Here is a 12,217-nt window from a genome sequence, read left to right on the forward strand (position 1 = left end):
ATATGTCTGTGTCATACAGTAACAAGTGACACTGGGGATCAGCTGAAGGGGAGGCGGGATCAGTGCGTGTACTCCACAATGTATCCACCTGTATATGTCTGTGTGATACAGTAACAAGTGACACTGGGATCAGCTGAAGGGGAGGCGGGATCAGTGCGTGTACTCCCAGCTCTGCTGCTCACACTCTGCTGGATGAGTTGCTGGCACTTGAGGGTGACTTCATTTACAAGAGGGTGGATTGCAGACTAAATCCCAGGATCTTACAGGTTTCTAAGCTGGGGAGAAGATTTACTTTAATTGTCTCTTCCCCCCACCCAAGCTGACCCCCCCCTTCTTCTCTTTTCCCCGGAGTCTTTCTTTATTCTTTTCTTCCTAAATGCGTCTCCGTTGGATTAAACTCCTGAGCCTGATGGTGGGGCTGACGGTGTCTGCCGTCTTCTACAGCCACTACTACACTTCCCTGGTGACCTCCAGCAGGTAAGAACATGGAGGGGAGCGGGGATGTAGCAGAGGCCAGTTTGTCATTTGGCGTTAAAATATATATATAACGGTCTGAGGCAGAGTTGGATAAAACGTATGGAAATTCCGAAAGTGATTGCACATGGACAGGGAACAGGGACGTAGCAGAAGTGAGTTTGTCATTTGGCGTAAATTATATCTATATGTATATAATACAGTCCGAGAGGGCGTTGGATAAAACAAATGGAAATTCCGAAAGGAGCGTGCACATGGAGGGGGACGTAGCAGAAGTGAGTTTGGGCGTAAATTATATATATATATATCATACGGTCCAAAACGTATAAAACGTATGGCAATTCCGAAAAGACCGTGCACACGGAGGGGAGCGGGGACCTAGCAGAAGCGAATTTGTCATTTGGCGTAAATTTTATATATATATATATATATATATATATATATATATATGTAATACGGTCCAAGGCAGCGTTGGAAAAAATGTATGGAGATTCCTAAAGGGCCATGCACATGGAGGGGGAGCGGGGGTGTAGCAGAAGCGAAGTGGTCATTTGGCGTAAATAAAATATATATATTACGGTCCGAGGCGGCGTTGGATAAAACGTATGGAAATTCCAAAAGGAGCGTGCACATGGAGGGGGAGCGGGGACCTAGCAGAAGTGAATTTGTCATTTGGCGTAAACTATATATTTATTACGGTCAAAGACAGCGTCGGATAAAACATATAGAAATTCCGAAAGGAAAGTGCACATGGAGTGGGACGTAGCAGAAGTGAGTGTGTAATTTGGCAAAAATGGTTTATGATACGGTTCGAGGCGGCGGTGGATAAAGCGTATGGAAATTCCGAAAGGAACGTGCCCATGGAGGGGGCAATGTATCATTCTTACGAATGCCATGTGTACTTGTGGTGCAGGTTCTTCGTAAATAGAAAAGTAGCTTAGATGTAAACACGTTTCGAAGGGTCAGACTGTGCGCTAAATTTTGCGACAATTTTTTTAAAAAGCGTGGCGTGAGCTAACCGTGTCACACTACATTCAATAGGGGGGATATCAAAGTGGCTTTCTACACCAGTGTTTTCCTAACAGTGTTTCTCCAGCTGTTGCAAAACTACAACTCCCAGAAGCCTTTTTTTCTTTAATAAATTCAGAGAGATGGGGAGGTGTTCGATCACTGCACCTGGTCATCGAATTAGGTTACATGAGCTGGAATTCAGCCAGAGAGAAGTATTAGACCACCATTTCCCAACCAGGGTGCCTCCCATTGTTGCAAAACTGCAACTGCCAGCATGCCCGGGCAGCCTTTTTTTCTCTAATAGGGGGTGGCGTTTGATTACTGCACCTGGTCATCGCATTAGGCTCCTGGAGCTGGAATTCAGCCAGTGGGATCTGAATAGACCACCAATTCCCAATCAGGGTGCCTCCAGTTGTTGCAAAACTACAACTTCCAGCATGCCCGGACAGCCTTTTTTTTCCCTGATAAGTTCAGAGAGAGGGTTTGGCGTTTGATCACTGCATCTGATCATCTCATTAGGCTGCTCTGCTAGTGCTGGAGTTCAACCAGAGCAAACTGATTAGACCACCATTTCCCAACCAGTGTGCCTCCAGCTGTTGAAAAACCACAACTGCCAGCATGGCCAGACAGCCTTCGGCTGTCTGGGCATGCTGGGAGTTGTGGTTTTGCAACAGCTGGAGGCACCCTGGTTGGGAAACACTAGTCTGAAGAGTAGAAGTCTTATTCCTTCCTCACCATTGTCTTGTCTTTTTTTTTCCATCCAGTTCCTCAGCTGCCTTATCTATATCTATGATAGTTGTGTTGACTCTAGATGATAAGGCAGCAGTTTATCTCAGTGATGTAGCTATTACCCAGGTGTGGTCATATTGTCATGTTAGTGGTGATATTAGATTTCCGATCTAGTACCGGGGTCTCCAAACTGTGGACCTCCAGATGTTGCAAAACTACAATTCCCAGCATGCCACAGTTTGAAGACTGATCTAATACCTAGGACTGGACAAATCCCCCAGGGGCAACAACTTGACTCATGTCTGATTGATTTCCATTAAAAAAAATGTATGGGTCCTCATTCCTAGGAGAGAAACCATCTCAATTTGGCTAATGAAGTGGTTTAACTGGCTCTTAAACTTGGATTATCCCAGATTGTAATGGTTATTGGTGTCTGTGCAACAAAGCACTTTTGTCTGGTAATGGGCAGGTGATGGGCAGTACCTGGTTTCCCCCAGACATGATGCTGCCCCCACCATGATCACTGTAGAGATGGTATTGGGCAAGTGATGGGCAGTGCCTGGTTTCCCCCAGACATGATGCTGCCCCCACCATGATCACTGCAGGGATGGTATTGGGCAGGTGATGGGCAGAGCCTGGTTTACTCCAGACATGATGCTGCCCCCACCATGATCACTGTAGGGATGGTATTGGGCAGATGATGGGCACTGCCTGGTTTCCTCCAGACATGATGCTGCCCCCACAGTGATCATTATAGGGATGGTATTGGGCAGGTGATGGGCAGTGCCTGGTTTCCCCCAGACATGATGCTGCCCCCACCATGATCACTGTAGGGATGGTATTGGGCAGGTGATGGGCAGTGCCTGGTTTCCTCCAGACATGATGCTGCCCCCACCATGATCACTGTAGGGATGGTATTGGGCAGGTGATGGGCAGTGCCTGGTTTCCTCCAGACATGATGCTGCCCCCACCATGATCCCTGTAGGGATGGTATTGGGCAGGTGATGGGGCAGTGCCTGGTTTCCTCCAGACATTATGCTGCCCCCACCATGATCACTGTAGGGATGGTATTGGGCAGGTGATGGGCAGTGCCTGGTTTCCTCCAGACATGATGCTGCCCCCACCATGATCACTGTAGAGATGGTATTGGGCAAGTGATGGGCAGTGCCTGGTTTCCCCCAGATATGATGCTGCCCCCACCATGATCACTGTAGGGATGGTATTGGGCAGGTGATGGGCAGAGCCTGGTTTACTCCAGACATGATGCTGCCCCCACCATGATCACTGTAAGGATGGTATTGGGCAGGTGATGGGCAGTACCTGGTTTCCTCCAGACATGATACTGCCCCCACCATGATCACTGTAGGGATGGTATTGGGCAGGTGATGAGCAGTACCTGGTTTCCTCCAGACATGATGCTGCCCCCACCATGATCACTGTAGGGATGGTATTGGGCAGGTGATGGGCAGTGCCTGGTTTCCCCCAGACATGATGCTGCCCCCACCATGATCACTGTAGGGATGGTATTGGGCAGGTGATGGGCAGTGCCTGGTTTCCCCCAGACATGATGCTGCCCCCACCATGATCACTGTAGGGATGGTATTGGGCAGGTGATGGGCAGTGCCAGGTTTCCTCCAGAAATGATGCTGCCCCCACCATGATCACTGTAGGGATGGTATTGGGCAGGTGATGGGCAGTGCCTGGTTTCCTCCAGACAGGATGCTGCCCCCACCATGATCACTGTAGGGATGGTATTGGGCAGGTTATGGGCAGTGCCTGGTTTCCCCCAGACATGATGCTGCCCCCACCATGATCACTGTAGAGATGTTATTGGGCAGGTGATGGGCAGTGCCTGGTTTCCCCCAGACATGATGCTGCCCCCACCATGATCACTGTAGGGATGGTATTGGGCAGGTGATGGGCAGTGCCTGGTTTCCCCCAGACATGATGCTGCCCCCACCATGATCACTGTAGGGATGGTATTGGGCAGGTGATGGGCAGTGCCCGGTTTCCTCCAGACATGATGCTGCCCCCACCATGATCACTGTAGGGATGGTAATGGGCAGGTGATGGGCAGTGCCTGGTTTCCCCCAGATATGATGCTGCCCCCATCATGATCACTGTAGGGATGGTATTGGGCAGGTGATGGGCAGTACCTGGTTTCCCCCAGACATGATGCTGCCCCCACCATGATCACTGTAGGGATGGTATTGGGCAGGTGATGGGCAGTGCCTGGTTTCCTCCAGACATGATGCTGCCCCCACCATGATCACTGTAGGGATGGTATTGGGCAGGTGATGGGCAGTGACTGGTTTCCTCCAGACATGATGCTGCCCCCACCATGATCACTGTAGGGATGGTATTGGGCAGGTGATGAGCTGTTCCTGGTTTCCTCCAGACATGATCCTTACTATTGACTCCAGAAAGCTACTTCTTTCTGGAGTGCTGCAGCAATGGTTGACCTTCTGGTAATGTCTCCCATCTGCTCACAGGATCATTGGAGCTCAGCCATAGTGACCATTGGGTTCTTTGGTCATCTCTCTTACCAAGGTTCCCAATTACTTAGCTTGGGAACGGCAGCTCTAGAAGAATCCAGGTTGTTCCTTCCCCCATGTAAGAATTACGGAGGCCACTGAGCTCTTGAGAACTCAGTGAGGCAGAAATATATTTTTCCAATTCTCTAGATCTTTGCCTCCACACAATCCTGTCTCTGAGCTCTACAAGCAGATCTTTCCACCTCATGATTTGTTTTTTTGCTCTGATATACATTGTGTGCTGTATGACCGTATATAGACAGGGCTGTGTCTTTCCATATCACGTCCAATCACCTGAATTTACCACAAAGATATAGTTTGGGCTTTTAGCTGAAAATGACTTCTCACCGACCCTTTCACCAGCCCCCCACACTGTGTCAGTCCCTCCCCGTAAACACGTCACCTGAAGAGACCCCCCTTGAAGCCATTCTTGTGCTAATTGTTCGCATCCTGTTCACACTGTGAAAGCTCCTATTTCTCCCGTCGCAGTCGCCGTCCATTGTGGAGTCATTGAGTTTTTCATTTGCAACCGGTCTGGTTGTAAATAGATCAAAATTAAAGACATGGGCTAAAAAAAAGCTCAAAATAATAAAACAACATAACATGCAAGTCAGTGCTGCCAGTTACATCTTGCCAATTTCGGCCAAATGTCTAATGTGTATGGGGGCCAACGGCAGATGTCTGATCCTTTGTTTACAAGGGGAATAAGCCAATGCCAGCTATCCTGGGGAGAGTAGGATTTTTATGGTTATACCGTGAATATCCATGTGCGCAAATCGAGAGGTGATCGAAAGTGAACTATAGGGGCAGTATTGTTATTAATATTCATGCACATGGGTAAAAGAGAAGAAAACAGATCCGGCACTGCATAATACAACCCAGCTCACACTTCTTGGGACGGTCGGATAACGTACCCAATCACCTGCCCTACCACCAGCGCCCACACTGCGTCAGTCCCTCACCGAAAACACCCCAGAGCGTACATGACACAATAGCGTTTCAAAGAATATAGGCGGCACTCACCAGACAGCAGGGACTCATGGGAAGCGAGGGTGGAAACAGCCGTTTCGTGCGTCCAAGTGCGCTTCCTCTTGCCGACGCTCGGAGCGTCGGCAAGAGAAAGCGTGCTTGGACGTACGAAACAGCTGTTCCCATGTATGTACAAGTGCCTGGTTGTATGGTGCTATACTAGTGCTATACTATCTTTGGGGTCCTGCTGTACATCCGTATGCCTCTTATTACTGATCCGACAGCCAACAATCGTGTCATGTTTGCATACGTGTCCATACGTAGCACCGTCATTTGGTACAATGAGTCCCCGCAGCTATTTACAGAGAAGGTGTTGACAGACTGTACAGCACTGTGCATACGGGCCTGTTGTGTCGAGATAATTCCTTAGTATTTCTGTTAGTCATGAGCGCTAAATAAACAACAACCCCTTTACATTCCAACGCCAACTCAGCACGGAGACACTCCGGGTCGGAGAGATCGTCTAACCCGCGCGGACTGCATTGCGCCAGTGATGAATCCCACTGCGGTGTGTTTGGGTCAACGAAAAAACCCACTGGGGGGAGATTTATCAAAACTTGTGCAGAGGAAATGTCGACCAGTTGCCCATAGCAACCAATCAGATCGCTGCTTTCATTTTTGAAAAGGCCTCTGAAATATGAAAGAAGTTCTCTGGTTGCTATGGGCAACTGCACCACTTTACTTCAGCACAGGTTTTGAGAAATCTCCCCCATTGACTCTTGACACTTTAGGTCAAGACACAGATTGGCGTGACGCGGTGACATGTCCTGCTTCCAGTGCAGTCCATAGTCCACAATCCAGTCCTCATTGTGGGAGTTGGGTATTGAGTGTTTGTCGTGAGTACTTCCTAATTGCCTATAGGCCCCTCCTCTGTGTGGGGTCCTTATTAAAGTTATACGGCTGTAAGGGGGCACTATTCTATATGCAGGCACTAAAGGGGTACTGTTACCTTGAGGACTGCACTAATGCAGGCACTTTTGTGTAGGGGCATTATTACTTTGAGGAAGGCACTAAGGGGCACTATTACATTAAAGAAGGCACTAAGGGGAACTATTTCTTAGAGGAAGGCACTAAGGGCCACTATTTAAGGAAGAGACGAAGGGGCACTATTACTTTGAGGAAGACACTACGGGGCACTATTACTTTGAGGAAGACACTAAGGGGCACTATTACTTTGATAAAAGCACTAAAGGGCACTATTACTTTGAGGAAGACACTAAGGGGCACTATTACTTTGAGGAAGGCACTAAGGGGCACTATTTCGTAGAGGAAGACACTAAAGGGCACTATTACTTTGATAAAAGCACTAAAGGGCACTATTACTTTGAGGAAGACACTAAGGGGCACTATTACTTTGAGGAAGGCACTAAGGGGCACTATTTCGTAGAGGAAGACACTAAAGGGCACTATTACTTTGATAAAAGCACTAAAGGGCACTATTACTTTGAGGAAGACACTAAGGGGCACTATTACTTTGAGGAAGACACTAAGGGGCACTATTACTTTGAGGAAGACACTAAGGGGCACTATTACTTTGAGGAAGGCACTAAGGGGCACTATTACTTTGATAAAAGCACTAAAGGGCTCTATTACTTTGATAAAAGCACTAAAGGGCACTATTACTTTGAGGAAGACACTAAGGGGCACTATTACTTTGAGGAAGACACTAAGGGGCACTATTACTTTGATAAAAGCACTAAAGGGCACTATTACTTTGAGGAAGACACTAAGGGGCACTATTACTTTGAGGAAGGCACTAAGGGGCACTATTACTTTGAGAAATCTCCCCCATTGACTCTTGACACTTTAGGTCAAGACACAGATTGGCGTGACGCGGTGACATGTCCTGCTTCCAGTGCAGTCCATAGTCCACAATCCAGTCCTCATTGTGGGAGTTGGGTATTGAGTGTTTGTCGTGAGTACTTCCTAATTGCCTATAGGCCCCTCCTCTGTGTGGGGTCCTTATTAAAGTTATACGGCTGTAAGGGGGCACTATTCTATATGCAGGCACTAAAGGGGTACTGTTACCTTGAGGACTGCACTAATGCAGGCACTTTTGTGTAGGGGCATTATTACTTTGAGGAAGGCACTAAGGGGCACTATTACATTAAAGAAGGCACTAAGGGGAACTATTTCTTAGAGGAAGGCACTAAGGGCCACTATTTAAGGAAGAGACGAAGGGGCACTATTACTTTGAGGAAGACACTACGGGGCACTATTACTTTGAGGAAGACACTAAGGGGCACTATTACTTTGATAAAAGCACTAAAGGGCACTATTACTTTGAGGAAGACACTAAGGGGCACTATTACTTTGAGGAAGGCACTAAGGGGCACTATTTCGTAGAGGAAGACACTAAAGGGCACTATTACTTTGATAAAAGCACTAAAGGGCACTATTACTTTGAGGAAGACACTAAGGGGCACTATTACTTTGAGGAAGGCACTAAGGGGCACTATTTCGTAGAGGAAGACACTAAAGGGCACTATTACTTTGATAAAAGCACTAAAGGGCACTATTACTTTGAGGAAGACACTAAGGGGCACTATTACTTTGAGGAAGACACTAAGGGGCACTATTACTTTGAGGAAGACACTAAGGGGCACTATTACTTTGAGGAAGGCACTAAGGGGCACTATTACTTTGATAAAAGCACTAAAGGGCTCTATTACTTTGATAAAAGCACTAAAGGGCACTATTACTTTGAGGAAGACACTAAGGGGCACTATTACTTTGAGGAAGACACTAAGGGGCACTATTACTTTGATAAAAGCACTAAAGGGCACTATTACTTTGAGGAAGACACTAAGGGGCACTATTACTTTGAGGAAGGCACTAAGGGGCACTATTACTTTGAGGAAGACACTAAGGGGCACTATTACTTTGGGGAAGGCACTAAGGGGCACTATTACTTTGAGGAAGACACTAAGGGGCACTATTACTTTGAGGAAGGCACTAAGGGGCACTATTACTTTGAGGAAGACACTAAGGGGCACTATTACTTTGAGGAAGGCACTAAGGGGCACTATTACTTTGATAAAAGCACTAAAGGGCTCTATTACTTTGATAAAAGCACTAAAGGGCACTATTACTTTGAGGAAGACACTAAGGGGCACTATTACTTTGAGGAAGACACTAAGGGGCACTATTACTTTGATAAAAGCACTAAAGGGCACTATTACTTTGAGGAAGGCACTAAAGGGCACTATTACTTTGAGGAAGGCACTAAGGGGCACTATTACTTTGAGGAAGACACTAAGGGGCACTATTACTTTGATAAAAGCACTAAAGGGCTCTATTACTTTGATAAAAGCACTAAAGGGCACTATTACTTTGAGGAAGACACTAAGGGGCATTATTACTTTGAGAAAGGCACTAAGGGGCACTATTTATTAGAGGAAGGCACTAAGGGGCACTATTTAAGGAAGAAACGAAGGGGCACTATTGCCATCTAGATGTAATGAGGAAGGACTAAGGGGGACATGCAGAAGAGCACTGTTACCATCTGGGGTACTGTCTGTTTGGCACAGATTTTTTGGGAGACAATTTTAGTTATGAGGACACCAGGGTCAGCGGCAGGCATAGTATTGGGCAGCAAGATGGAAGGCATGTAGTCAGGATGGGGGGATAGATAGAATTGGGTGACATATGGGTGACAAACTCTGCAGAGACAACTTGTGGCCAGAAGAAGTCTTAATGACGGTCTTGCCTGGATGGAGAAGAAACAGGAAAAAGTGGACGACTCCAATCAGAGAAGACGTCACCTGTGGTCACTGGATGTAACTGCACCGTAACCACTTACTGCAGTTGTGAACATATATTTACCAGCTTGTTTTGCCCCCCCACCTCCATCCTAAAATAACTGCAGGTCCCAGAAGTGGAACTCTTATGGTCTATCCTGTAGATAAGCCGTACAAGATACCAGTCCATCTACTTCTTCTAGTAGGGTCATTCCAAATACAGAAGTGCCATTCTATTGTGAGCACTGTATGGAGTGACCTTTTAAACCACATGGAGCCGTAATCCCAGTAAAGTGCACTAGACTAAGTAAGTGAACCAGCAGCTGGTAGTGTAAACAATTCTTGCCGTGCCTTCTGTGTCTCCGGGCTGCGAACAATGTGAAATGCTTTAGGCTCGGGAACGTTAGGAGACTTTTTACGTAGACACTGGTTGCTATTATCATCAGTATTATCAGCTATTCTCAACCGGGGAGCCTCCAGTTGTTGCAAAACTACAACTCCCAGCATGCCTGGACAGCCAAAAGTTGGGAAACGGTGGTTTAATCAGTTCCCCTGGCTGAACTTCAGCACCAGATGCCTAATTAGACAACCAGGTGCAGTGATCAAACACCACCCCCTCTCTCTCTCTTCAAGGCCATGGCATGCTGGGAGTTGTAGTTTTGCCACAGCTGGAGGCCCCCTGGTTGGGAAACGGTGGTCTAATCATACCCCTGGCCAAACTCCAGCACCAGTAGCCTAATTAGATGACCAGGCGCAGTGATCAAATGCCACACCCCTCTCCCTTCAAGGCCACGGCATGCTGGGAGGTGTAGTTTTGCAACAGCTGGGGGAACACTGGTTGTGAAAAACTGCTGTGGAGCCTAGGTATCCAAACTGTGGACCTCCAGATGTTGCAAAACTACAACTTCCAGCATGCCCGACAGCCATTGGCTGTCCGGGCATGCTGGGAGTTGTAGTTTTGCAACAGCTGGAGGCACCCTGGTTGGGAAACACTTGTTTGTAGAGTAGAAGTCTTATTCCTTCCTCACAATTGTCTTGTCTTGTTTTTTTCCATCCAGTTCCTCAGCTGCCTTATCTATATCTATCATAGTTATGTGGACTCTAAATGATAAGGCAGCAGTTTATCTAAGTGATGTAGATATTACCCGGGTGTGGTCATATTGTCATGCTGGGAGTTGTAGTTTTGCAACAGCTGGAGGCACCCCAGTTGGGAGAAACAGTCCTACACGTTGTTCTTCATTGTTTCTAATTTAACGACCTAAGTCATTACTACCTATCCACCATTATAGACCAGGATATCCTATTCCCAGTAAATTACCCAATTACGGCTTTTCTTGTTGTCCAACCACGATTGATGCCTCCCGACCTCACCCTCGATTTTCCATTCTTTAATCGCGCTCGCTAATCTGCTGGTGGATTCCTGATCTGGAGCCCAGTCACCGATCATGTATCTAATCCCATAGAGCTAAACCCATTCATGCAAATTATTATTATTACTATTAACCCCTTGAGGACGCAACTAATTTCCATTTTTTTGCATTTTCGTTTTTTTTCCCTCCTCGTCTTCTAAGAGCCATAACTTTTATTTTTCCAGCCACAGACCCACAGGAAGGCTTGTTTTTTAGTGCAACCAATTGGACTTTGTAATGAATGCTTTAATTTTACTATACGATATACGGCAAAAACTTTTTTTCATTATTAATTTATTTATTTATGGATCCTTAGTGGTAAGTATCTCCCTGTCTGTAGGCCTCTTTATACTATATATATATATATATATATATATATATATATATATATATATATAGTGGAAATCATAGCTCCCCGATGAATACCCCCCTCCCCACTGTACTTCATGGTAAAAATGGTGGCCGAGGAGGAGGTTGGTTAAAGCAATGCTTGTAATTCGCGGCCCTGGAATAGTGATAACTACCTGGGGACGGGCGGTCCTGTTTTCTTTGTTTTGCTGCTAATATTGACCCTTTTTACGGTTCCACCACTGTCATTGTTGTTGGTCACCCTGGTGACCGCACGGCACTATGATCTTTGCCTTATATATGGGTGGGACCAACCAGCGCAATTGCGGGTGTTGGCTTGTACATTGTGCCGCATAGTCTAATGGTGACCACGTGAACGCTTTGCATAAATATCAGAAAAATTAAAGGGTACCGTTCCTCAAAAAAAACTTTTGAAATATTATAGATTAATGTAGGCAGAATAACTTTCCAATTGTATGTTATTAAAAAATATGTTTCTTTCTATTTAATTTTCCACTTTGAAAAAATGACCACTAGGGGTCTCCCTACCAGTTCTGGCCGCAAGCCCTTTTTTTTTTTTTTTTGATTTCAGACTCATACTGGAGTCAAACAACTGGTGCCAGAAAGTTAAACAGATTTGTAAATGACTTCTATTAAAAAGACTTTACCTTTCCAGTACTTATTAGCAGCTGTATGCTACCGAGGAAATTCTTTTTCTTTTAGAATTTATTTTTTGTCTTGCCCACAGTGCTCTTCGCTGACACCTGATGTCCGTATCAGGAACTGTCCGGAGCAGAAGAAAAATAGAAGTAATATACAAATCTGTTTAACTTTCTGGCCCCAGTTGATAAAAAAAAATAAAAATTCCACCGGAGTACCCCTTTAAGGAATGGGTTGGGGTTCACTGCTCTATGGGTTCGACAATCTCTGTAAACCTCAATAG

General features: G+C 46.2%; 1 protein-coding gene across 1 annotated transcript in view; it reads left to right on the forward strand.

Annotated features, from left to right (window-relative positions):
• The first annotated feature begins 299 nt into the window (after window positions 1-299).
• Window positions 300-12,217, forward strand: part of ST6GALNAC2 (ST6 N-acetylgalactosaminide alpha-2,6-sialyltransferase 2) — a 44,405-nt gene continuing 32,487 nt past the window's right edge. The window contains exon 1 of the mRNA XM_056549853.1: window positions 300-477. Coding sequence (XP_056405828.1) covers window positions 377-477 — 101 coding nt within the window. The 5' untranslated portion in view covers window positions 300-376. The remainder of the gene's footprint in view (window positions 478-12,217) is intronic.

The sequence above is a fragment of the Hyla sarda genome, chromosome 13 (assembly GCF_029499605.1).
Source record: "Hyla sarda isolate aHylSar1 chromosome 13, aHylSar1.hap1, whole genome shotgun sequence".
Lineage (NCBI taxonomy): Eukaryota > Metazoa > Chordata > Amphibia > Anura > Hylidae > Hyla > Hyla sarda.